The sequence below is a fragment of the Chenopodium album genome, chromosome 18 (assembly GCF_948465745.1).
Source record: "Chenopodium album chromosome 18, dcCheAlbu1.1, whole genome shotgun sequence".
Lineage (NCBI taxonomy): Eukaryota > Viridiplantae > Streptophyta > Magnoliopsida > Caryophyllales > Amaranthaceae > Chenopodium > Chenopodium album.
In genome coordinates, this window is record NC_137851.1 from 4,345,540 (window position 1) to 4,371,098 (window position 25,559).

General features: G+C 33.0%; 5 protein-coding genes, 1 long non-coding RNA gene and 1 other non-coding gene across 8 annotated transcripts; 6 read left to right on the forward strand and 1 right to left on the reverse strand.

Annotated features, from left to right (window-relative positions):
- Positions 1 to 423: 423 nt before the first annotated feature.
- Positions 424 to 3,058, forward strand: LOC145591244 (proline dehydrogenase 2, mitochondrial-like). The gene is made up of 4 exons (XM_081647647.1): positions 424 to 1,125; positions 1,702 to 2,350; positions 2,450 to 2,690; positions 2,820 to 3,058. Exons 1-4 carry the CDS (start codon positions 556 to 558, stop codon positions 2,860 to 2,862), a joined length of 1,503 nt encoding a protein of 500 aa, XP_081503773.1. The 5' UTR covers positions 424 to 555; the 3' UTR covers positions 2,863 to 3,058.
- A 5,058-nt stretch (positions 3,059 to 8,116) lies between these two features.
- Positions 8,117 to 8,752, forward strand: LOC145592537 (uncharacterized). Its single transcript, XR_014102445.1, has 3 exons — positions 8,117 to 8,238; positions 8,423 to 8,482; positions 8,614 to 8,752. It is a non-coding gene; the product is annotated as an uncharacterized LOC145592537 (long non-coding RNA).
- Positions 8,753 to 12,287: 3,535 nt separating this feature from the next.
- On the forward strand, positions 12,288 to 16,287 carry LOC145591246 (uncharacterized). Its single transcript, XM_081647648.1, has 6 exons — positions 12,288 to 12,527; positions 13,039 to 13,378; positions 13,580 to 13,725; positions 14,020 to 14,296; positions 14,804 to 15,076; positions 15,551 to 16,287. Exons 2-6 carry the CDS (start codon positions 13,070 to 13,072, stop codon positions 16,028 to 16,030), a joined length of 1,485 nt encoding a protein of 494 aa, XP_081503774.1. The 5' UTR covers positions 12,288 to 12,527; positions 13,039 to 13,069; the 3' UTR covers positions 16,031 to 16,287.
- Positions 16,288 to 16,785: 498 nt separating this feature from the next.
- LOC145591247 (uncharacterized) lies at positions 16,786 to 18,684 on the forward strand. Its single transcript, XM_081647649.1, has 3 exons — positions 16,786 to 17,346; positions 17,593 to 17,964; positions 18,078 to 18,684. The coding sequence occupies exons 1-3, from the start codon at positions 16,919 to 16,921 to the stop codon at positions 18,583 to 18,585; spliced, it is 1,308 nt and encodes a 435-aa protein (XP_081503775.1). The 5' UTR covers positions 16,786 to 16,918; the 3' UTR covers positions 18,586 to 18,684.
- Positions 18,685 to 19,541: 857 nt separating this feature from the next.
- LOC145592764 (uncharacterized) lies at positions 19,542 to 24,796 on the forward strand. Of its 2 annotated transcripts, XR_014102483.1 has the most exons (8): positions 19,542 to 19,687; positions 20,341 to 20,665; positions 20,765 to 20,981; positions 21,475 to 22,012; positions 22,098 to 22,196; positions 22,358 to 22,633; positions 23,861 to 24,033; positions 24,366 to 24,796. XR_014102483.1 is itself a non-coding variant. In XM_081649275.1 (7 exons), exons 1-6 carry the CDS (start codon positions 19,627 to 19,629, stop codon positions 22,612 to 22,614), a joined length of 1,497 nt encoding a protein of 498 aa, XP_081505401.1. In that variant the 5' UTR covers positions 19,542 to 19,626; the 3' UTR covers positions 22,615 to 22,633; positions 24,366 to 24,794. The 2 variants fall into 2 exon arrangements, 1 of the variants encoding a protein (XP_081505401.1); XM_081649275.1 differs by lacking the exon at positions 23,861 to 24,033 and having other exon boundaries at positions 24,366 to 24,794.
- LOC145591619 (tetraspanin-9-like) lies at positions 23,668 to 24,653 on the forward strand. The gene is made up of 2 exons (XM_081648135.1): positions 23,668 to 24,033; positions 24,366 to 24,653. Exons 1-2 carry the CDS (start codon positions 23,668 to 23,670, stop codon positions 24,651 to 24,653), a joined length of 654 nt encoding a protein of 217 aa, XP_081504261.1.
- Positions 24,797 to 25,038: 242 nt separating the features above from the next.
- Positions 25,039 to 25,112, reverse strand: TRNAN-GUU (transfer RNA asparagine (anticodon GUU)). Its single transcript has one exon. It is a non-coding gene; the product is annotated as a tRNA-Asn (tRNA).
- Between the last annotated feature and the right edge of the window lie 447 nt (positions 25,113 to 25,559).

Here is a 25,559-nt window from a genome sequence, read left to right on the forward strand (position 1 = left end):
TATCACATGATTTAGAAAGAAGTCGATATTTAATTTTTAGAAAGCAATATCACATAATTTTATTTTTTTTTGGGAAATAAATCTCAAAATTTATATTTTAAGTAGATAAAACCATTTTATTTTTTTTAAAAAAATTATTTGCATGGCAAGAACACACATAAACTTTCCACGTAATATTGATGTGTTTTACTCCGCATGATTCAACGCTGACGTATATAAGATTCAAGGAATCCTCACCTTGAAAGATTCCCTTAATTAGTAAACAATAGACCTGTTATTTCGCTAATTACAGCTTCAATACAGCCTTTTCTCTCTTCAACGGCTCAAAAAATTAGTATAACCTCAAATTTAACTGTCTTTTTAGTCAATTTTTAAAAACAACTTACCCTAATATTTTTCACTATAAATACACCCTTTTTGTTCTCAACTTCAGCAACTCACAAAAACCTTTTTCCTTAAAAATACAGAGAAAAAACAGAGACAAATAAGAAAACAGAGAGAAACAGAGGAAAAACAGATAAAAAACAGGGGAAAACAGGGGATTCTTATCAATTGATGGCAATTCGATTTACACCAAAGCTTTTTCAGAGATTTAGCCAAATCACAAGGCCTTTGAATTCATCTCCATCTACCTTACCAGTTTTACCCTTCAATTTCGATGAAAAACCTGAATCATTCGTTGTGAAAAAGCCCGAAACCGGAACCGAAACCGAAACCAAAACCAATACCAAAACAGAGTCCTCAATTCTGAATTTTGAGAATACCCAAGAGTTGTTTTCAAGTTTTTCAACCACAAAATTGATAAGATCAGTGTTTAATCTTAACATGGCATCAATTGATCCTGTTGTTGATATGGGTATTTGGGTTATGAGATCAAAATTGCTTGATGTTCCTGGATTTCGTCAGGCAATTTTAGGGTCTGTTAAACATAGTTTCTATGAGCAATTTGTTGCTGGAAAAGATTTGAAGGAAACTAGTGAGACGGTCCAAAAATTATATGGTGATGGATTAAGAGGGATGTTAAACTATGGATTAGAGCATGCTTATGATAATGATTCATGTGATCAAAATTACAAGACTTTTCTCAATACTATTGAATCAACCAAGTTATTCCCTCCATCTTCGGTATGTTTAAAATCTTTATAATATTTTTTTTTATTTTAATCATGTTTTATTTTTATATAAGCTTGATTAATTGAGGTATGTTTCTTTATTGGGTATTTTTGTTGCATGATTTTGCCTTTTTTAGGACTTAAGTAGGTCTGCATGGCACTTTTGGACTTTTGGTTTGGTTAAGTTTTTGTGAGGCTATGATAAAAAAATAAATAAAAATTTCCGGTGTGTGTATATGCTAAGTTGCTAACAAGTTACATGGGATATTGGGACCCAAAAACCCAAATCTCTACTACAGCAATCGTACATCGCACGAGGACTAATTATGCATGGTCCGGGACCTCGCACTTAAGGTGGAGGTCTCGCGACTAGGCCAAGGACGACTATATCAATTGAGGCACGATGCATGGATGATGGGAATGAAGGATGCAATATGATTTGAAGATGAGAGGCAGTTCAAGAAGATCTGTAACCAAACCAAGATAAAAATTTGCCAACTTTTATGTGTGACACGTTTTTTTTGCATCATTTTTTTTTAGCACTTTTAGAATTTACCTAATTAAAGTTTGTTACAATTTCTTTTGGCAGGTAAGCTTTGTGATAGTGAAGATTAGTGCAATTTGTCGTATGGACTTGTTGGTGAAAATTAGCAATTTGCTTAGATGGGAGAAACAAAACCCTTCATTTAAACTCCCTTGGAAACGAAACACGTTACCAATTTTATCCGATATAAGCCCTTTATACCATACCCTCGACAAACCCGACCCGCTAACCCGACAAGAAGAGCAAGACCTTGAATTAGCCCACGAACGATTATCTAAACTTTGTCAAAGATGTTTAGAGCTTAATGTGCCATTAACCGTTGATGCCGAGGATACCAAAATTCAACCCGGGATCGATTACTTGACGTATAACTCGGCGATTGAGTACAACAAATTGGGTGACGCCCCAATTGTGTATGGTACACTTCAAGCGTACTTAAAAGATGCAAAAGAAAGAATGTTAATAGCAACCGAAGCTGCTGAGAAAATGGGTTTACCAATAGGGTTTAAGATTGTACGAGGTGCGTACATGTCTAGTGAAAGCAAGTTGGCTGCTTCACTAGGGTTTGAGTCTCCTATTCATAACACTATTCAAGATACCCATGATTGTTACAATGATTGTGCATCTTTTATGCTCGATAAAATCGTTAGTGGGTCAGGTGCTGCAGTCCTTGCTACCCATAATGTCGAATCAGGTAATTTAAATAAATATTTTATGTTTCACAAATAATACCCTTTTCGTTACTGTTATATGTTGTCTTTCAAATGCTAATGATTTGTTGTGTTGTCCATAGGGAAATTGGCTGCGACGAAAGCGAGGGAATTGGGGATAGGAAAGGAGAATGAAAGGCTACAATTTGCTCAATTATATGGAATGTCGGAGGCGCTTTCATATGGGCTAAAAAATGCTGGTTTTCAAGTGAGCAAATACTTAACATTTGGGCCAGTTGAGGAGGTCATTCCTTACCTTTTAAGAAGGGCTGAAGAAAATAGAGGGATGTTGTCTTCTTCTAACCTTGATAGGCAACTCATGGGGTATACTTCAATCTTTTGTTTTTATTTTGATGTAACATATTAATAGTTTTATTATAAGCAAAAAAAAAAAATATATGAATATTGTTTTTTTTATGTATGAGCTAACTTTTTCTAACTTGATTTTTGTAGGATGGAATTGAAGAGAAGAATGAAAGGTTGTGTTGGACTGTGAGAGAATGAAGGGTAAATTTGCTGCTGCTTGGATGTAGATAAATAAAGTAGAACTTTCTATTAAAGAAAGTAATATGTTTTGTTGGTTGTAATTAAATTCATTTCTCAAGAATTGTAAATGTTGATTTACTTCTTGTGATAATGATAATTTTCAAGTGGATTTATTTATAATCTAAATATTGTTCCTTGAGCTATAATTTGTTATGTTCTTTGATGATTATGAATTATGGAGTAGTATGAAAATACCACTTAGAAATTTAAAAAAAAAAAAAAAAAAAACCTATAACACATAGTAATCCTTAAACCTATAAAGTTATGTCATATTTCAAATGATGAAATATAATTATGGACTGATATAAGTTAATCAATAAAGAATACGATCTTTAAATGTGTGTTAGTTAAAGTCGTGGATCAATCTTGTAACTTGTGTGAATTTTTTGAGGCAAGGTAAAACCTATTAAAGGTGATTTGTACCTTTGTTAATGAGTGAGAATAAATTAGTGTGAGGCCATCACATATACATGTGTGTATCATTTAGTGAACGATTTAACATACATGCATAAGCCATAAAGTAACACTTAACTTGAGTTGCAAGTTGTTACTAATTCTAATACGAGTAATATCTGAGAATAAGTTAGTGTGAGACTATCTCACATCTACACGTAACTAGCTCAAAATCTAAAAAAAGCAATTTAGCATATTTTAAATACATAAAAACTTTATCCTGTTATTTCATAGTTTGTTATAGAGGATGTCTTTATCAAGTGGGCCAATTAACCTAATCTTCAAAAGCTCGTATGAGTCATATGTATTTACGATGTAGATTAATGGTTGATTGAAGAGTTATTAGTCAACCTCAAAATATTAATTAGTCACGCATGAAGCACACTCATTTTTTTTTTATGTAAATTTATTTCAAACTATAATCGAATAAAGAAAGAATATTTCAAAAATGTTACTTTTTTCCAACTATATCTTCAACGCTTAATTAATATTCTAAAGAATGAAAAGTCTTTATTGTTAATAGTCATTTTCTTTGACAAATTCTTTTGTTTATTGAAATTCATTTTAGATTGGCAAACATTTGAATAAGAAAAATATTTTTGAACCAATTGCTTTGATAATTATCTAGGCAATTTATTAATTACCTATAAAATGTAAAATGTAAAATTGATATATCACCCTTTCAAAAAAAAAAAAAAAAAAATGATATATCATTTTCACGTACTTAATATTATCATAATATAAGTAATACTTTAAACAGAGTAATAGTTTACTCTTCACCTATTCAAATAACTAATTTATAAATTGTTCAATAACATTCCGTGTCAACTAAGTAATTACCAAATATCCCACTTAACACATTCATTTGAAATTAGCCTAATCAGTAAATTAGATAAATAAATTAAATTATTAGATAATTTAAATTAGATGAATGAAAAATACCTTAATTAGTAATATAATTAGGTAAGAGGATGACATAATTCCATAATTATACAATGAGCAAATGAAAAATATTGGTAAAGGTTGGGCAAGAATTAAAGTGAGATTGTTGGCAAGTTGTAAAATGCGACAAATTAGAGGTTGTAAATTTGTAATAAGTGTTGAATGCAATGTCTAAGTGTGCTTCCCGCGTGATAACAGCTGCTGATGTTGATATGATGTGGAATTCCAATCCTTTTACACGCCAAATATTCTTTCCTTTGAATTTAAATTATAAGATAAGATTCCCAAGCATGATTTTAATTGAAAAGTATCCCCATGATGTTGGAAAAGGTGTTTTGGCAACTTGTTCAATTCTTCTTGAGGTCTTTTTAATTGATTTGGATATAATTTTGTATACTATCACCTCAATAATGTGCTGATTGTTTATTCTTATCAATTACCGACACTTTTTCAGTTTAAAAGTTCTTTATTTCAACGATGATCCTCCAATAAAATAAATATGAAAAACTTTTAGAGACGGAACATCTAAGTACATCTTCTGATTTAATAAATTGAGATGAACTGAATTGTTTATAAGAGAAGCATATTAGGAATTGAACTAAAGTGAACTGAAATTAAGTTGAATAAAACAGGTCCTTAACTATGTTTGAATATGACGTAAGATTAACTTTAAATGATTTAACAAAATTTAAAATACTCCATATGATTTTATTTTTGAAGACATATTTGTTTGATGAAGGTGTGATGAGAGCCCAGGTTAATCTATTCCAGTTTATTCCTCTCACAATTTTATGCATTTATTTCTTATTTTATGTCACTTTACTATTTTACTTTTATCATTTAAAAAAAAAAAATTAAATTGTGAGAGGAGATATATTTATAGATTTATCTTAGAGAGAAACTTGGATTTTCTCATATTCAATGGGTGAATGAATTGAACCAATGAGTTGAATTGAATAATCATTTTATCTCAATGAATAAAATATAACATCATTATTTCATTTCAACTAATATAATGTTATTCTGTCAATCTATATTATCATTTGTTGTATGATAGTGGTAAATTTAAAGAGAGAAAGTGATGGCATAATAGTGCTAATTTTTTTTAAGCACATGTCAAATTAAAATAAATAATAACACGATTAAAAGATATTGTTGATTGATTGAGGATACGAAATTGGGAGTAATTGTTGTACTTTTCTTTCTGGTTGATTGATTGACGATTTCCATTAACAAAACATTTAATTGCCTCATGCAAAGTATGAGTAATATAAATTTTTGTTTTCCTCAAAAAAAAAAAAAAAAAAAAAGTATAAATTTTTGTAGAGAGCAAAGAACTTAACCTACAAAGTAATTAGAATGATTAAACAACGTGTTAAAACTAATTTCTTGCACCCTTCAACTAAAAGCTAGAAACAGGGACAACCACTTGTTATCAAAAATTCAAAAGTACAAAACCAATAGAGTACATCTAAGCTAGTACCTCTTCTAAAGGAATTTCCTTAAACTATGGATCTTATATCAACTAATTTTTTAACGTCTGTTTTTTTTTTTTTTTCCTACCTTAAATTTTTTTTTTTTTTAAAAAAAAATTACCAATCACGTATCAAAGACTTAAGATCTCATTACATACAAACAATTGTCGTGATGCAACAACTATATATAACTCTCTTTATCCTTGGAAGCAAATCATCCAATATTCAGTAAACGAATAAAAGTTATATCTAAGTAAAATAAAAAAAATATAAAGTAACGCCCGTCTCTGTGAGGTGGTGAGCTAATTAACATCTACCATTCACAGTGGTTGCGAAATAATTTAGATGTTGATCAGTTTAGTCGAATAATGTTTTGTTAAAAATTATCTATATTATAAGTCATGCTAATACATACACATTGTATTTTTTACTTCCATTGGTTTGGGTTACAGGAGAAGACTAGCAACATCTCAGAAAAGGCTACCAATGCTGCCCAATCTGCCAAGGAATCATGCCAAGAGGTCCATTCTTATTTCCCTTATATCAATTTTTACAAGTGTTACATTTATGAAAATTATATGTACATATAAACTTAGGTTATGAATTAACATTGGAAATTTGTGTTTAATGTAGACTGGAGCACAAATGCAAGCTAAAGCGCAAGGCGCTATGGAAGCAGTGAAGGATTCCATGAGCAGCAGCAAATAGATGCACGCAGTTCGTTACATTTCCAAAATCATGAGCCATTATTGAAGACGAAGCTTAGCTTGATTGTGCTTTGTGCCAGATTTTCTAGGGTTTTTTTTTTTTTTTTTTTTTTTTTTTTTTTTTTTTTTTGGTTTTCTTATAGCAATTTTGTTTATCTTATATACTCTATTAAGGAGCCATGCAAGTAATAATCTAGTTTCTTGCTTGTTCTTCTTAAATTAGATAATAATATAAATTAAAAGTCTTGTGAGTTACAGGCCAGGTTTACGTTTTACCGTATTTTTTTACTATAAGATCGAATTGAAGTTTTAATGCAATCATAATTTATAGACATCATTGTTCCTTAAGCTAGCGCAAGTAAATGGGCCAGGATGCCCAACCCACTGGCTTATTTTAAATAACTTGCCATGTCATTTTTGCCTACCCAATTGCAGTATATCAGCCCATTTGGACATTGATAATTTAAGTACTTCGTATTTGTTTAGGGGACCAATTGTTCATAGCTTCACAAGTAGTGTAAAACTACAAGAGAAATAGATAGAAGGGCATGGGTCTAATTTGGATCTGAACATTAAGTACTTTTTTTTTTTTTTTTTTTTTTTTTTTTTTTTAAACTCGTCATTTTAGGGAAGCTAATGAAGTGGTTTAACTCATTTTGGCCCCATTCAACTCTTCTATTAGAGTGTGAGTGAAAAATGTCTAGCTGCTGATTTTTCTTTAGCTAATAATAAAAGTTAAAATTGTTGGTTGCTATTATAAAACATTGAAAAACACATGTTTGTTTTTCAATTATGTTTGGTGTATAGGAAGGCATGTTGAAAATCATTTTTTGTACGTCATAAAAATTACTCTTATATTCACAAAAAATCATCTACGTATATATAATTAAATGCATACTACTTCTTGGCGATAGTCAATTAGTTATAGTTTTGGTTTTTTGTATTGATCGATTCCAGAATTGAAACTTAAATAATCATTTAGATCTATTAAATGAAAAAAATAGGTAACTTATGGTAATTTAAAAGTAACACAATGATGATTGATGATACAAGGAATAAAGACCAATTCATCTAACTCTGGCTGCTCTACTTTATAAACATTTGTAGTGAGTGGAATAAAGACCTGAGCTCAGTTCTTTAGTTTTACTTCCCTAATTAGGAATCACTATTAAATTTACAAGGTAAATTGCTACTTCTTCCATCCAAAATTAGCAATCACTCTCTATTTTTTACGTCAAATTTTAGCTATTAATTACTTTTTACATTATAATAAAATAAACAAAATACTACGTATATGAGTGAACATTAATAAATAAAGATATTTTTAACTTCAATAAACCGAGATTGAAGGGGAAACCATAAAAACGTACACCCTCCTAATTCCCCTCCAAACTTCATCTCTAACCCTAATCTAACTATTACATTACCACTTGGCAAGGAATTAATTATTGAAATATTTTTAGATCTTCCAATTCTTGATTTTCCTTGAATCATGGATCGTACATCAACATCTTAGCACCATTTGTAAGGAGCACATTTCACAAAAGTATCAACCACTCACTCGATCATAAAAAACATCTATAAATACACTCCTTTTCTAAGAAACAAATCATCAACACTTGAGTTATTCACAAGTAAAAAAGCAAGAAAACCTTTATCTTCTGAAAAAGAAAACACAAGTTCAATACATAGAAAATGGACTCACAAAACATTAACTACCAAGCTGGTCAGGCCAAGGCCCAAACCGAGGTAAGAATTTTGAAACTTTTCAATTCACTCAAATTTTTTCTTAGAAGATACAGTTTGATAGCATGCAATATGATCTTTAATTTTAATTCAATTATATTTTCCTTATTACCATTATATTACACAATGTCTTAAATTTTTACATTTCAATTCCTAAACATATACGCACTTGTGTGTTGTCTCACAGGAGAAGGCTAGCAACTTGACAGACAAGGCTAGCTCCGCAACCAAGGAATCCATTCAAGGGGTCCATTTCTATCCTTCTCTTATTTTAAACGAACCAGGTCTTGTGCGTGTGAGACGGTTGTATAATAAGATATGCACTTTGATTATAATAAGACTAGAAAATTCTTAATACCATAATTTGATTACATGTAGGCTGGAGCACAAATGCAAGCTAAGGCACGAGACACAATGGATTCAGTGAAGGAAGCCACCGGAATGAACAAATGAAGCACCTCACTTTAATTTATTTCAAGTCTTGAATTGGCTACTTTTTATGAATCTAGCTTTTTTAATAAGTGGGGTGAAGCTAGAGTTTCTACCCATTTTTTTCTAGTACTAATTAAGTTTTGGTGTTTTTAGGGTTTATTTGAATTTCATCCTAAAAAGAGATGATTTATATCCTCTAGGTATCCAATGTAATATCGTTCTACTACTAGTTCTTCGAACTTCTTATATAATATCAAGTGAAATATTATTTGCCTCAATTATTTCGATTTTCTCTCAGCACCTTAAGTTTTTTTAATTTTCACTATGAGTATTATTGTTTCCTTTCAAATTAACATCTTGTGTTATTACTCCGTACAAATAAATAATGATAATTAAATGTTGTATGCTCGTATTATTTCTTCCTTCTCAATGTATAAAACTTGTAAAAGTATACAACATTATGCCTTTAAATTTCACTAGTTTAAGAAGTCGTGATGGATTGAGGTTAATTTATGATTATCCTCTACCATAGAACAAAAGTTAATAAATAATAGAGCATATAAATAAAAAAATTAAAAAAAATTATTTATATTGATTCTTAAAATAAGTTAATAGCTTAGTTTCCACCATAAGAGTGACATTCAAATATTTTAGTTTATCGATAATTTTCACTTAGAATTGTTGTCATTAAAAAATGAAAAAAAATTATAACAAAACATATGTTGGATCACTTGCATAGTTGCATGTATTCAGAAATGAACAAATGAGAAGTATATAAAACAATGCAAAGATTGAACCATTAGCACATTCCTCAAATTATTTGGGTTCCATAAACCACTTATCTCCCTCCATAAAATTTAAGGAGCAATATTAATTAGATCATATTTTCATCTTAACTTCTGGTCTTTTGTGAATAAAGTTACTTTTTATGGTCCAATGTGATTTGATATAAAATTTTTTTTTATTTTTTTAATATTTGAAATTAATGTTTTTCATTTCTTGACATATCTTTGATTGTATTTGTAAGCTAATAATATAAGATAAAACATCATCAAGTGAGTTCAGTCTTATTTGTATTACTTTTGAGTTGTAGTGTTCTAATATTGATCTATATACCGTACATAGTATTTTTTGCACCTCTTATTTTTTTTAAACTTAAAGATGATGATTACGGAGAAGTAAAAGACAATTTTTTTTTTATTTTTATTTTTTTATTATTTTTTTTTAAGTAAAAGACTAGTTTGTACTTCATATCTATTATTGAGTAATTTTCTAGTAAAAATATAAAATTATTGTACCCCTAGAAAATTTTATAATATATTGATGGATGAGAAAAACCAATTTAAAGCTTTCTTGGCCTAATGTAAATAAAATATTTCTCAATTTTGTAAGTAGTACAAATATCAAATTAATAAATATAGCTGGTTCTATTTTTTACATATTATCAAAGTATGTGTTAGACAAGGTTTCAAAAAAAAAAAAAAAAAAAAAAAAAAAAGAGAGTATGTGTTATCCAAGTACAAAAAATGTGAAATGTATATTTTTTTTGAGGCAAAATGGAAATTGTGTATTATAGTGTAATAAAATGTGCAATGCCTGATATTTAATATCTAGACCTACATATTTTAACCGCATATGTCTTTAATTACATTATTTACATACTATGTCATAAGAAATATACTTATCAACTCATAGTTAAGTTTGTTTATCAATTCTTTAATTAAAATTTTGATAATTCTAAAAAACATTAAACAAATTCAACAAAATTATAAGTTAATCTTGTCTTTCACTAATCCACTATATTAACTCGCACCAATTACCAAATCTATGAATTAGTCAAAGTATAGATTTAAAATTATGGATGTTCTTAAAATATGGTTCATACAACAACCTTTTAACACTCAATTTGTAAGGAGCTCATTTCACAAAACTATCAACCACTCATTTAATTTCCAAACATACCTATAAATTCATTCATTTTCTATTCAAAAAATCATTCACACTTGAGTTTTTCACAAGAGTTAGAAACAAACCAAAATATAAAAATCTTTTTCATTCTCTAATACTTAATACAAAATGGACTCACAAAACGCTAGCTACCAAGCAGGTCAGGCCAAGGCCCAAACTGAGGTGAATTTTTTTATTCCAACCTTTTGCATTTTTTATTTTTAATTTTTATTTTTTATTTTTTATTATATGCTAATTATTTATTTAATTATTTGCGTTCAAAAAAAAAAAATTATTTATTTAATATATTTTGATGATTATCGGATTTCTTATAAAATGTTGGGAATTCATAGGAGAAGGCAAGTAACATGGTGGACAAGGCTTGTTGTGCCGGCCAAGCAGCCAAGGAAACCGTTAAGGAGGTGCTTTCCATTTGCCCTCTATGTACTTACTATTTCACATTTCATTTAATTATACTTTGTATTTCATAAACAAATTTAAATTACACGATTTATAATTAATTATCACATTGTCCTTGTTATTTAATTTATAATCACTAGGAAATACGACTACTTTTTTCTTCGAACATTTTAAGATGTATAGTATGATTATGATGCAGTAATATTGATATGTTAAAATTTGTCGTATATTTATAGTTTGATGTTTTATTGTGCATAGGGTGGATCACAAATGCAAGCTAAGGCAACTAGCGCTATGGATTCAGTGAAGGAAGCCACCCGGATGAACAAATGAAGATCTTGATAATTAACTTTGAATTATGAATCTAATTTTGTTAATAAGTGGTAAAGCTTGCATGTATGGCAGTATGGCAAGCTTTCCTAGTACGTAGTATCACATTTTTATAATTTTTAGGTTTTTTTTTTTTTTTTTTATTTTTTTTTATTCATCTTTAAAAGTGGCTTCAATCCTCAAGATGATATGCTCAATGTAAAATGATATGGAGTGAATTTATTGGCCTTGATAAATTGATTATCTATCTTGATCAAATTTCTATGGATCAATTTTCAATTTTATTGGCCTTGTTAAATTGATTATCTCAATGTAAATTATGAGGTTTGTTTGATTAGAGTGGCTTAGCCAAATAAACACAATATGGTTAATTAAAAAAAATATGCTTAGGATTCAAATGTCCACATCAAATTAAAGTGTCGTGATTAAGCTATCCATAATAAGAATGTGTCAAAGTGATATATAAAAAATGCAAAAGTCAAATTTGTAATTTTTGTTTTTTCTGAAGTAGATCAAGTATTACATACAAAGTATCAACTTAGGATTAAATGTCGATCTAAGTTTTACAAGAGATACAATACATCAAGAGGTACAATACAATCGATAGTAATTCAAGACTATCGATTGTGTGAAAGGAGGGGTTAGTTGAGAATTACTATCAATTGTGTAAAACATCGATGTTTAGAAAAGCCTAATAAAATTTGCCAAAGTTCAAACTATAACAAAACTAAAGTTTAAATTCAAGTAAGTTCAAATTTAATCAATTGAATTCAGATAAATTCAAATAAGCAAAATTAAACAAAGTAATAAATCTAATAATTCCATGATATAAAAACAGAAGATGGCTAAATGAGTAATCCCTACTTACGAAATTAGAACACGTTACCCATTCAACTCACATTCCAATTTCTAGCCCAATATCAATTACTAGCACAAACCCTAAAAAAATTGAAATTAGTCTTAGAAAAAAGCCTATTATAAATTGGCAATTTGATCCGACAAATAAGCCAGTCCATAATAATTAATTGAATTTAAAATTCACACGTATACAGAGAATAGAATTAATTCCAATTTCCATGGCTTCCCACTTTAGAAAAAGAAAGTGAAACAATTTCTCATAAGATTTGATTTAAGCTCTTCATTTAAAGATTATACTTTTACTGGTAAGTTTCTATTTCAATATATCAAGTCTTAATTTTGTTGTTCATTTTTAGAAATTTTATTGTGGATTAATGTTGATTATAAATTTATAAGATTGTTGTGCTTTGTTTCTAGGATCTGATTTTTGATTAATTCTATCTTTTGTAATGGGTTTGATGGAATTTGGATTAATTCCATATGCGATGAAAAATTGAGACTTTCTGATTGTGATTGTGGTAATTATAACTGGGTTTGAGTTGCATAGTTATGGAACAATGTATCCTTGTTGTTCGGATTTAGTTGTCGCGTTACTAGTTCAGATTACACTATCAATGCGACTATTGTTATCTAGAAGGGACGGAAGGAGTATGTTTTGGGGGTGTTGGTATATTATGAACTTCGTTAATCTTAGCATTTTGTTTAGTTGAAATAGTGTAAGATGATTAGCTGAATCTTGGTACTCTTTGCTGGATATTAGAATAAAATGAAACCCTATAGTTAATTTTTGTTGGGCGTGATTGATCACATGTTCAGGGACTTTTAAAGAGATACCTGAGATAGAAGTATGGCTCCGGCTGAGAATCCTAAGAGAAGAGTAGCATTTGTGCTGACTGATGGCTTAGGTGATGTATCTATCCCGAAATTCGGGTTTAAGAGCCCGTTGGAAGTGGCTAGAGTGCCCAACCTGGATGCTTTGGCTTCAGCTGGAGTTAATGGGCTTATGGACCCTGTTGAACCTGGCTTAGGTTGTGGGAGTGACACTGCCCATCTTTCTTTGTTGGGTTATAATCCAAGGTTGTATTACCGCGGACGAGGTGCATTTGAGTCCATGGGTGCTGGGTTGGCCATGTCACCAGGGGATATTGCATTCAAGGTACTGGTCCTCTTATTTTTTATTTTTAAAATTTTAAGTTGTTTCTGTCACAGTTTAATAAGATCATAGGAGTAATTGACAATGTTTGGTTGTAAAATTACTGAATAACTGTACTTGATATGGAGTATATGCATGGCATGCGCATATTTATGATTTCTATATGTATTGGTGCTTTTGTAATGCCATTTTGTTTTGATTCAGTCAAATTTTGCAACCTTGGATGAGAAAACAGGCATTGTCACTAGTAGAAGGGCTGATCGGCATTTTGAAGAAGAGGGGCCTATTCTCTGTGCTTCTTTGGATGGGATGAAATTGCCATCCTATCCTGAGTATGAAGTTAGAGTCAGGTGCATATGCTTCTCATTCCAGTTCAATCTTACATTAGTCTCAGGGTTTCATCCACATTGTGAATGATATCATTTTATGGATCTATGCTGCATGAAATCAATTGATCAACTATGTGAAGCCCTGTTATTCAGTGAACATTTATTGTTTTAGCTACTTGATTTTAAAAACTTGAAAATTCCCATGTATTGCTGTGATTGATATTCAGAGTTGTAGTATATCATGTCAACGGTATATATGGTTTATGCTAAAACTAAGGTGATAAACTTTGCTATATTTGGTGTTGTTTTGTGCAGGTATGCCACAGAGCATAGATGTGGAGTGGTCGTGAAGGGACCTAAGTTAAGCGGGAATATTTCAGGAACTGACCCCTTGAAGGATAACCGCTTACTTCTACAAGCCAAGCCCTTGGATGATACTGAAGAAGCAAAACACACAGCTGCAGTTGTGAATGAATTATCCAAGGAGATATCACGTATACTTGTGTCACACCCTGTGAATGCAAAGAGAGTAGCAGAGGGAAAGAGCATTGCTAATCTTGTCTTGTTACGAGGTTGTGGTATCCGAATTGAGGTCTGTTCTTCCTTACTCCACTTCCTAGACTATCGTTTTGCTCATGTGTGCCTCATAGAGAAAAAAGTTGACGTAAAATTATATGGACTGGACTTATTTTGTGATCCTTGGGAAATGGGTCCATCTCCCTACTCGAGTTACCAATCTTGGACAGTTAAACCTCGTGTAATTAGCTAATTGCATGATCATTTTACTGCTCTATGCCAAGTCTGGTTTTAACTATGATCCATGCCTTTTCACTAGTTTGTCATGTTAGTCTGTGTCGTATAAGCCATATAACCTATCACGTGGTTTAGTCTAGTTTCGTAGTTTATTGAAATTAAAATTCAAACTACTAGAAGAAAAGAAATATAGAATGTACAAAAAGGTCTAAAATTGCCTCATGGAAAAAGATGATAATTAGTCGATTTCTTTAGTCAGTTGGATATTTTAGCTTTGAATGTTATTATGTTTGTTTATTGTTTCTGTTTTCATCCAATGTCTTTTCTTAGACTTCACTTATTGCAGGTACCACCATTTGAAAAGCAACACAACCTACGACCATGCATGGTTGCTCCTACTAAGATCATTGCTGGTCTTGGGATGTCTCTTGGCATTGATATTCTTGAAGCTCCTGGAGCAACAGGAGACTATCGAACCTTGCTAACTTCCAAAGCGACTGCGATATCCAGGGCTCTTTCAGCTCCTTTAAACTCTTGCCCGAATGTTTTTGTTCCTGGGGAGGATGAGCACAAGCCTGGTCATTCTGATGGATACGATTTTGGGTTTCTGCACATCAAGGTATTCAACTTTCCTCTATTTAACTGTTGATATATTCCCTACTTTGATACTTAGTACCTTGAACTTCTACCAAACCTGGTTCCCACCCTTGGACACCTGGTCATCTGGATATAATGTAAACTTTGGACTGTTTGTACACTTCAAACTAGAGCAAGGGCAAGAAGAACTCCCTGCATTCAGTTTTTTTTGCATCAGATCCACACCTGTATCATTCTTCAATATGTTTGTGCACATTTGCTGAAAATTTTCGATCTTTTTCTTTTTTCCTTTAATCAGGTATTGTTTGCTTTTGTGATTGGTATTTGCTTATGTTATTTGTGAAGGATTTCTGAAGCACAAATTTTACTTAAGTTTTAGAGTATCCACCATTTGAGATAGCATTGTGTATTTGATGGTTTGATCATATTCATGACAACTTTTTCCAAGTCCATTTTTCATACGCTCTTGTGATGTCAAATTGATTTATTCTTGCAGGCGATAGATGATGCAGGCCATGATAAAGCAAGTGTTTTAAAAGTCAAAGGATTAGAAGCTGTTGATAGAGCAATAAGGCAGCTAGCTAAACTCCTTTGGCAAGCTGAATCGACAGGAAAGTTTGAATACTTCCTCTGTGTAACGGGCGACCACTCTACACCAGTCGAATATGGGGACCACAGCTTTGAACCTGTTCCTTTTGCACTGTGTCGATTGAGAGACTTTGTGGGTGCAATAGGCGGTGAATCAATCCTGATGGAAACTTCCCTTGAACCTTTTCCTCTTCCAACTGTGACTGCTGGGGAAGATCTAGCGGAAGAGTGCATATGTGATGATGAAATAAAAGCCTCAGTGAAGGCTTTCTGTGGTGATTCGGTTTCTGAATTGAGCGAGATTGCTGCTGCAAGGGGTTGCCTGGGCCGTTTTCCAGGGAGTGAGATGATGGGAATCATTAAAGCATTTCTCAAGCTGAAATTTTAATCTTCTCTCACAGGAAAAGGAAGGTAACTGACTGATTACAGGGCACTGATTGAAATTCGCTGACTGTCATGATTTTGGCTGAATTACTCTCAGTATCAACTTTATGATATCATGTTCTGCTATCAAATTTCCTGCTGCTGATGTTGTTGTTGTATCTACTGCATTCACATTCTGATGGTTCAGATACTGACCGAAGTTTTGATATGTACATACTGCATTCACCTTAAAAATCTGATTCCAGAGTATTTTGTCATAAGAATCTGATTCTCTTGTACCTCTTTTTGTTATTATTTTTGTTTTTAAATAATTACAAGTAATACATGTTTCTCAAATTGGCATTAAATCGGGGATTTATGGCCTGCTAGCCCTTCTTATTAGTATGTGTTACGTCTTTAATATTTCTACTTTTAGCTAGAGTTCGAGGTGTTATTATAGACCTTGCTGTAAGTAACATCCTACCCCTCCTTCTAGAATTAGTTGTCATGTTATCTTAACGGCTTAAGGAATGAATCAAATGTGGCCTATTATTTTAAAATTCTAATTTCAGCTTTTTTCCGAGGATGAAACTATTGGTCACTACAGGATATGCATGCAGATTTTTGGGTTTGTCTTGTTTTGCTTTCTTTACACCACTCTTTCAGCTTGTACTAAAATATAGTATGACCCACTAAGGTACATAAAAGAAAAAACAATGGCTGCTTTCAGCTTTAAAGATGCACTATCTTTATATCTTCATCTGCAAGGAATAATACTTCCTTCACCTAAAAATTTAACAAATTCAATAATTGAAATCACTTTGCATGAAAAACAGAGTAAAGCTCCACATCATTCTACATTAAAGTACTGAAAAACCACCACTCAATTTAAAGTTGATATGACACTTAAAAAATGTGGACTACACTTGTATATATATGCATAAACTCATATACAATAAGATTAAGAAATCAAATTCACAAAGAAATCAAAGTTGTTAAGAGTATAGTTGATCATAGGATAATGTATGTTACAAGGGGTCTGTCATTATACAGGAAAGACCCAAGCTCCTTGTCAATTAGGCCACCAGATTATGCACCAAATACTGGTGTGTTAGTTATTACTGATGATTTAACAGAAGAGCAGGATACTTACTGTTGGGGCGCTTGTGATTATAAGAGGGTTAAGGCTTTACCCTTCCCTCAGAACAAGATGCTGTCGATTGTTCATTCGTCAGACATCAGAGATCCTACTGTCACTAAGGTTTGGTTTCTCCCGGTTGTTGGTGAGCCACTGTCTGCTCATAGGTACTACATTATTCGCGCTAAAGGCCATCACAAAGGGTATTCTCTCTAACTCTTTCTTTTCGTGGCTAAGTTATCTGATATTGAATTGGTGATTATACATGCATATTTTATCTTACAAAAGCATTAATAGTTCCTTAAATTATTAAATTATTTGATCATGGTATAGTACAAAGTTGAACTTAAATCATGTGAAGGGGATCCTATATTGGTACTTTGGAGCAAATCCTTGTATATTCTTTCTTCTAATCTAATAATTTTCCTAATTCTATCATTGTTTATTAGGAAAGCATGCACAAGCTCAAAAAAGTCAGACATATGCTCATGTTGCTGCTACTCTGACTTTATAAACGATATAAAACCGAGGCCATTTGATTACAGAGACATCTACCAACAGTTTGAGATCCGCCGTTACCATGGTGGTGGCTTCTATGCTAAGTCTGTTGCTTATGATGGAGTTCCTCCACGATTCTTACGAAAGAAAGGGTGGGAGGTACGAGTTTATCGGTCTATTCGAGGAAAAATACATGATGCATTAGGCCTTGATGAGTCTGTCCAAGCATCTCTTCCTCCACCTCCATCTTATCCTCTACCACCTCAGAATCAACATGCTGCAGTTATTGTAGGACGATGGTATAGCCCCTTCTTGTTTCTTAGGTAAGCAACAAACAATAAGCAAAATTTGGGTGTTTATAGTTTTGGACCGCCTTTATGCATCAACATTTAAGTGCGTAGTCATGTTTATGATGGTTATTGCTACTTTAATGTAGGGAAGAGGCAAAGTTGTGGCGACATATGAAGAAATCGATGTTCTATGAGATCACCCTCGAGCAATATTGGGAAGAGATATACTCGCGACCAAATAGGGGCAATGAAGAGGATGACACTATTGTCATTGACGCGATGGTAAAAAGAGAAGAGGTATTAGTGTATGGCTCAGAGGCCACTATAGAAGTGAAACCTATGTTAGGATTTGTGTGTTTCACAGTGCCTAATAATTCAGGCAATGGAAATAAGGTGAGGTTGGGGATGGGATTGGCGGTGTTCGATGCCATGAGAGGGATACAAATGGAAAGGGGATGGATGGAAAATCAAGAAGATGATGTGAGAGTGGAGAGAGTTGAAGAGATTGGAAGGAGGAGAAGAGAGAATATGAAATGGAAAAGATTTGGGTGTTATGTTTTGGTGGAGAGCTTTTTGGTTAGGAGGATTGATGGGATTTTGATAATGAAGTATAACTTCAAGCATACACATAAGATTCAATGTAAATGGGATTGATATGTAATCTTTCTGTAAAAATGTCAAAACTGTGCATAGAGTTTGGTTAATAATGTACAAAAACATGTACGCGTGATATATCAAAGTATATTTCATGTACTTTGTTACTTTCATTCTCATAATAAGCTCTATTTCACCTTTGATACTAAAACTTATTTTTCCAATAAAAATTTGACTTTTCATCCCAATAAAATTTAGTTATAAATTTCAAACAATACTTACCGTATTAGATTATACGAGTACATAAATAATTAAAAAAAAAGTAACACTCAATCGACTAATATCTCAATTTAAAATACAATCTTTGACTTTAGCATAAATACACAAACAATATTATTAAAAGACGATAAACTATGATTAGCCGTGGTTGCGAGGATATGCAACTTGTCCATGTGATCCCTACTATCATTAAACTGTTTTGCCCCTAAGCATTCTAATCAAAGAAACAGATTCCGTATAAATTGTAACAACATATAGTAAACGCTTTGCTTCCCATCAGAGACCTTTAAGACAGACATTCATCTCCGCATGTAATGTTGATTGAGCCAAACAGTGAGCCGCTCCTCTTAACACTCCTTGAATACCAAACTCCATAACCTCCAGTACTATCTAGCCTATGCATTCAATTTTCTACTCTGATATTTTCGCACCAAATATGTGACCCAAATTAATGATAATACCAAACTATATTAGAATTACGACCCGATTTTCTTTTATCACCTCTCTTCTAATGAGGGCAAAGAGTATCACTAGAACCAACTACCAAGGCGTGTCACACCGTCATTAAAAATAAAAACCAAATCATTAATGAAGTGGGCACATTTCTAAATGGGCTGCGCTTAAACTTTGTGTTGAATTTGTAAATTTCTGCCAAGACTACATGAATCATTTAAAAGTCCAACAATTCTAATTTAATGCAAACGAAACAACTTAGTTTTCTTTCCTTTCTTGTTTATAAATTATAATAATGTGGATTAATTAATTTTATATTATAGACTATAGTACAAAGTTTTACTGATTTCAGTAAACTCAACTAAAATAATGGCAACTCAAGCTCTTCTTTCTTCTTCTCTCATTGTTTGTCCAAGTTTCAACTTCAAGGGTAATCTTCCTTTAACTCTGTATTTTCTTGTATTTTTACTAATTTTCTTCAATATTTTTGGTGCAATCTTTATGTTAACTAATTGTTTTTGGGTTTTTCTGGGTTTGGATCATTTACTGCCAATTTTGTTTTTACTGTGTTAGTTGAAGTTTCCTAATAGTACTCCGTTTCTAAAAGTTATTCCTACTTCGACAGTGATTGTTTCAAAAAGTAAGAACAAACATTTAGATACGAAAGAAGTATTACACATTTCCACTGCATGATTTTGGATCAAATTATCTAGATTCGGGAATTTAATCTTACTGTCAATGTTAGTTTGCACCATTTCAATAAAGAAAGTCAAACTATTGGATTGTTTTCATACTTAGATTGTTAGTTGTTTATGTGCCATGAGGTAGGCCTAACCCTGTCTCTTGTGATCTGGGTTTATGTTAAAAATTTCTAGATTACCATTAAATTGGAAATAAATTGAAGTATGAGGCAACCTTGTTATTTTTTCTGGGTTGAATCTAGATCTCTATTGTGGTTTTGAATATAAAATTTGATAGTTTGTAGCAATAATTGTAAACCATTTTATGCAGAATTGTTTTAGTTAAATTCTGACACTATACTGTCCTAGGCAGTAAGGGCTAAACTGAAATCATTTTGTTTAGGTGATAAACATGGCTTAAGGTATTCATCATTGAATACTAAGCCATTGAAATTTGTGAAGGTTTCCACTGGTTTTAACGTAAGAGCACAAGCTGATTCGAGAGGAATCGAAATCCCAAAACATTGGTACAATATAACTGCTGATCTTTCTGTTAAACCTGCCCCACCCCTGAATCCTCGGACTTTTGAGCCTGTCAAACCGGAAGATTTGGAACCTCTCTTCCCTGAAGAGTTGATCAAGCAGGAAGTGAGCAATGAAAGGTTCATTGAAATACCGGAGGAGGTTATTGATATTTATAGTCTGTGGAGACCAACTCCTCTAATCAGGTTATATATTGACTGTATATGTTTCCATTGTACAATGTTTGTTAATTGTAATCCATATAAGAATGTACATTAAAATTTGTTTTTCATAAATGAATGTAGAGCCAAGAGATTGGAGAAGCTCCTTGGAACTCCTGCAAGAATTTATTACAAGTATGAAGGTGTTAGCCCTGCAGGATCACATAAGCCTAACAGTTCTGTACCGCAAGCATGGTACAACGCACAGGCAGGTGTCAAAAAGATTGTGACTGAAACTGGAGCTGGACAATGGGGTAGTGCCCTTGCCTTTGCTTGCAGCATATTCAACCTAGAATGCGAAGTAAGAGTTACTTGATCAGTTGATTGTGTGTTATTTCAGTTATTGTTTCACATATTCGGTCTGATCTCTTTGATTGAACTTTCTTTTACCAGGAAGAAATGATGACAATCTGCATACTTTTGGTTATTCTCAGCATATACATGCTAGGCTACTTGTTTTGTTTTTCTAGTTCTTCTATGTAGCATATTTTTCCTTTTGAAAATCATCTAGGGCTCTAATATTCTTTCGAGAACTTTGTTCCTTTCTTTTTCATGTTCTTAATCTCAGTTTTGGTGCACATGAGTTATGTCAGTTGGAGCTTTCTTATAGCTATGCATAAAGCAGAAAACTTGTTCTATGCATTGATGACTGTGTCTTGAAACAAGAGCGCCCAAATGTAAAGCTTTTCCTGCATTTGACTGTATGAGTACCTTTTTCGGCTTGCATGTTTCTTACTGTATGTGCATATTATCACAATTCACTGTGATTCTGTTCTGTGCTTATAATTTTGCAGGTGTGGCAAGTTCGTGCATCTTATGATCAGAAACCTTATAGGAAACTGATGATGCAGACTTGGGGTGCCAAGGTTCATCCATCACCATCTGACTTAACTGAAGCAGGCCGGAAAATCCTGCAATTAGATCCATTGAGCCCTGGCAGTCTAGGAATAGCAATATCAGAAGCCGTAGAGGTTGCTGCAACAAATCCTGATACAAAATACTGTCTAGGAAGTGTGCTTAACCATGTCCTGTTACATCAGACTATCATAGGCGAGGAATGTATAAAACAGATGGAAGCATTTGGTGAGACCCCTGACGTGATAATTGGGTGTACTGGTGGAGGGTCCAACTTTGGAGGGCTATGTTTCCCTTTTATTAGGGAAAAACTGAGTGGTAAAATGAATCCTCTCATAAGAGCTGTTGAGCCTGCTGCTTGCCCTTCCTTGACCAAAGGGGTGTTTACTTATGATTACGGTGATACTGCTGGGATGACTCCGTTGCTGAAGATGCACACTCTTGGCCATGACTTCATTCCAGACCCTATCCATTCCGGTACTCTCTCATTGTTCCTTGTCTATATACTTCAGAAATCCCCTATTAACCTCGGTATTGTTATGATGTTGGTATGATTGTGTAGGTGGACTGCGTTACCATGGTATGGCACCATTGATTTCACATGCATATGAATTGGGTTTGATGGAAGCATTGGCTATTCCACAAACTGAATGTTTCCAAGGTAATCTTACTCCCTTGTAATCTTCAAGCTTGTACTTCTGATAATCTTCCTGTTAATTAGCTAGCACGCAATGGCTTAGCAAGATTTTTCATGATGGTGATTTGTTTGGCTCAACTGAATGAAACTTTAGTATGATCTAAACCTACTTTGATATACATCAGGTGCTATACAATTTGCAAGGTCTGAAGGACTGATCCCTGCACCAGAACCAACCCACGCCTTAGCAGCCGTTATCAGGGAGGCTCTCCATTGCAAAGAGACAGGAGAATCTAAAGTGATTCTAATGGCAATGTGTGGACATGGCCACTTTGACTTGCCAGCCTATGACAGCTTTTTGCAAGGAAAATTGGTCGATCTGTCCTTTTCCGAGGAGAAGATACGGGAATCACTTGCCAAAATCCCCCAACGTGTGTCTTGAAGAGCTGAATCCTTAAAAGGTATGCATGTTCAGGACTTCTTTCCTTTCAGTAATATATTTTCGGTTAGATTGTTGCTTGGGTGCTTAAAGATTGTTCTTATTAGCCTATTTGGTGTGTGTGCTCAATGTTTTCAGATTGAAAAGTTAAGAAAAACTTATCAGTCTATCAATATGCATTAGAATTTTATTTTATTTTCGGTTAGATACTAATGCATATTATATGTTCACTAACCTCATACTATGAAACCAACTTTTCTACAAAATAGCATGTCTTTCATTTTGCTTCTAGACTTATGTAATGTTCCCCTTGCTCTGTGATGTTCATGCAAGATTTTCATAATTGTCGGTGTTGTTTGTTGATTAGATCCATCAAGGATAAGCTTTTTATAAAATGAATCTACATCTGATTCCAATTTTGTATGAATCTGAAATGATGGATTGATAATCTTCAATTTCTGTTTTGTTTTGATTATGCACTGCATTGAGAAAATCGCAAATGTAATACCATAAAATTTTGGATTTTGTTTTTGACATTACTTACCAAAAATGGGTTAAAGAGGAGTTGGTCATTAAATAGAATGAACAATTGTTATAGCTAAATACAGAAATCTATTTTACAGCCTTTATTTTTGAATGGGGCAGGGTTGGTTGGGTGTTGGCATTACATTAACTAAATTCGGATGCCTACTCTATTGTCACCCCTAAATCAAATTAAGAACAAGAAAATATGCGAATTCATTGCATGTATTTGTACTGAAAACATCTAATATTCCACGCAATGACAGATTCCTTCCTAGCTAAATACATTTCCCCAGCTCCTGCTTGAATATAATTAAGGTACCGCCTTTCTTTGCTAAACACCCACAAAAACCTTTTTTTCCTTCCCCAAACGTTTCCAACTTCCATTTCTTTCCGACTATCAGATTTTATTTCAAGGGATCCCTTGCAATGGCACGTCGAAGCAATGGCATCACAGCCTGCATAAATTTGATAACTCTCCTAATTGGATTTTTCCTTTTATTCCTTGGAATATTCTTGGCCACCCATAAGGACATGACCTGCTTTTCTCTGCTGAGTTCGCCTTGCCTTAGAATAGGTATCGTGCTTGTGGTCATATCATTCTTAGGACTAATTGGGAGTTGCTGCCGATCCCCTTTCATTATGTGGCTCTACTTGCTCGTCTATTTGATCCTCATTTTGGTGGTGACGATTATTGTTCTGCTTTGGATTGTTGTTATCGCCAAAGGTGCTGTCCGTCTTGATGTTGGGAAGCCTCACAATCTTAATGACTTCACTTTCTGGTTCCAAGATCAAGCGATAGGTATAGCTGACTGGTCCATAGTCAGGAAGTGCTTAATCCGCAAGGATATTTGTTGTCATGGCCTAAAGGATAACTTCTTCTTTTCAAACAATCTTAAGGTTTGTTACGCTATATTTTTAACGTTCGTAGGATGTGAAAACAATATGAACTTAAAGTCACCCTGCCCCTAAATAATGTAGTACTTCGTTGTTGATTAAAAGAAAAATTCTTGTTTGAATTTTTTAAAATCAGCTTGTTCCGAGATAATGTATGTATAAATTTAAGCATATGAAAACTCTTGTCTTAGACCATTTGCATTAGGATTCTTTAGACTTGATGATGTATGGTGTGTCGGTGTTCATAACATTCATGATTAAAACACGTCTACATCATTGTCGTTTGTGACTCCTTATAACAAGCCTGACAAAAATTTTGTTTATGTTTTACACAGCAAGGTTGCTGCCGCCAACCTGCCAACTGCACTGTGAACTTTTTGACAAAACACGACTGCAATGTTTGGAATAGGGACACCAAAATAATGTGCTACTACTGCAGTACTTGTGCAGAGGGGTTTGTTAGCCAACTCGCCGTATTGTGGAAAAGGTTGTTTCCGGGGATTGTCGTACTGCTCGTTGTCCTCATTATTGTTTTTATTATTGGATGCCGGGCTTTCAGGCAGAATAAGGCTGATCATTATAGAAGACTCCATCAAAATGATCAAACTGCTGCTAGGACTTGAACTTCAACTCAGATAATTGTAGAGTTGTAGAACACTTTTGGACACTCTCATTTGGAAGTGCATTTTACCTTAGAAACACAATGAATTTTGGGTGTTTTTTAAAATTGCTCCTTTCAGGTTTTTACTACAAGACTTATATTGGCTGCTAGCAGCAATGTTTTACATCTATATGCCTGTAAGATGTGTAATTTGCAACCATAGAGATCTCCAAGTTAAGGTGGATGTTGCCAATGCATCAAAAAAATCGACGAGTTTCAATACACAGGATATTCCTTCTGGCTCAAAATAAATCACATTAATCTATTCAGTCACCTAGATTGATCAATTTCTTATAATTTGCATATTTGAGCTTGAGGTTTAAATAAAAAATAAATTAAAAATATTGCGCTAGAAGGAGGGGTCGAACCTCCGACCTTGTGGTTAACAGCCACACGCTCTAACCAACTGAGCTATTCCAGCTTTGTTGCTCATTCGTAATACTCGTAAAAATAATCTTTCTATATATGTAGATTGTTGCTTTAGCTTTGCATTCTAGTTGCTGAAAGATGAAAATACCCAAATTCATGAAAAACGAGACAAATTTACCAAGCTTCTTCACTCGAATATTAGTACATAGAAATTAGATTTAACAACCGATTCAAAAGTCAAAACACTATCCGCTACCACCGAACAAGGCCATATAGTCTAAAATGTGCTTAGTGGTCGCAAAAACTAATACAAGAGCTCAATAAACTTAAACAAGCAAAGACTAACAAGAGCTCAAGCAACTTGTACTTAAAAAAAACTAAGAGTACCTTACGGCATTAAGCCGTTAATTACCGAACAAGACCATAGCATAGTCTAAAAAGGTTTGGTAACAAAAACTAGTACTAGAGCTCAATAAACTAAACAAGCAAAGGCTACTAA

Excerpts from the sequence above, each read along its gene's own strand:
- LOC145591244 (XM_081647647.1), top strand. The coding sequence starts at position 556 with ATGGCAATTCGATTTACACCAAAGCTTTTTCAGAGATTTAGCCAAATC. Across the intron at positions 1,126-1,701 it reads AGTTATTCCCTCCATCTTCG|GTAAGCTTTGTGATAGTGAA; the intron begins GTATGTTTAAAA and ends TTCTTTTGGCAG. Across the intron at positions 2,351-2,449 it reads TACCCATAATGTCGAATCAG|GGAAATTGGCTGCGACGAAA; the intron begins GTAATTTAAATA and ends TGTTGTCCATAG.
- LOC145591246 (XM_081647648.1), top strand. The coding sequence starts at position 13,070 with ATGGCTCCGGCTGAGAATCCTAAGAGAAGAGTAGCATTTGTGCTGACT. Across the intron at positions 13,379-13,579 it reads CAGGGGATATTGCATTCAAG|TCAAATTTTGCAACCTTGGA; the intron begins GTACTGGTCCTC and ends GTTTTGATTCAG. Across the intron at positions 13,726-14,019 it reads GAGTATGAAGTTAGAGTCAG|GTATGCCACAGAGCATAGAT; the intron begins GTGCATATGCTT and ends TGTTTTGTGCAG.
- LOC145591247 (XM_081647649.1), top strand. The coding sequence starts at position 16,919 with ATGTGGACTACACTTGTATATATATGCATAAACTCATATACAATAAGA. Across the intron at positions 17,347-17,592 it reads GCTAAAGGCCATCACAAAGG|GAAAGCATGCACAAGCTCAA; the intron begins GTATTCTCTCTA and ends ATTGTTTATTAG. Across the intron at positions 17,965-18,077 it reads AGCCCCTTCTTGTTTCTTAG|GGAAGAGGCAAAGTTGTGGC; the intron begins GTAAGCAACAAA and ends ACTTTAATGTAG.
- LOC145592764 (XM_081649275.1), top strand. The coding sequence starts at position 19,627 with ATGGCAACTCAAGCTCTTCTTTCTTCTTCTCTCATTGTTTGTCCAAGT. Across the intron at positions 19,688-20,340 it reads TCCAAGTTTCAACTTCAAGG|GTGATAAACATGGCTTAAGG; the intron begins GTAATCTTCCTT and ends CATTTTGTTTAG. Across the intron at positions 20,982-21,474 it reads TATTCAACCTAGAATGCGAA|GTGTGGCAAGTTCGTGCATC; the intron begins GTAAGAGTTACT and ends ATAATTTTGCAG.
- LOC145591619 (XM_081648135.1), top strand. The coding sequence starts at position 23,668 with ATGACCTGCTTTTCTCTGCTGAGTTCGCCTTGCCTTAGAATAGGTATC. Across the intron at positions 24,034-24,365 it reads TCTTTTCAAACAATCTTAAG|CAAGGTTGCTGCCGCCAACC; the intron begins GTTTGTTACGCT and ends TGTTTTACACAG.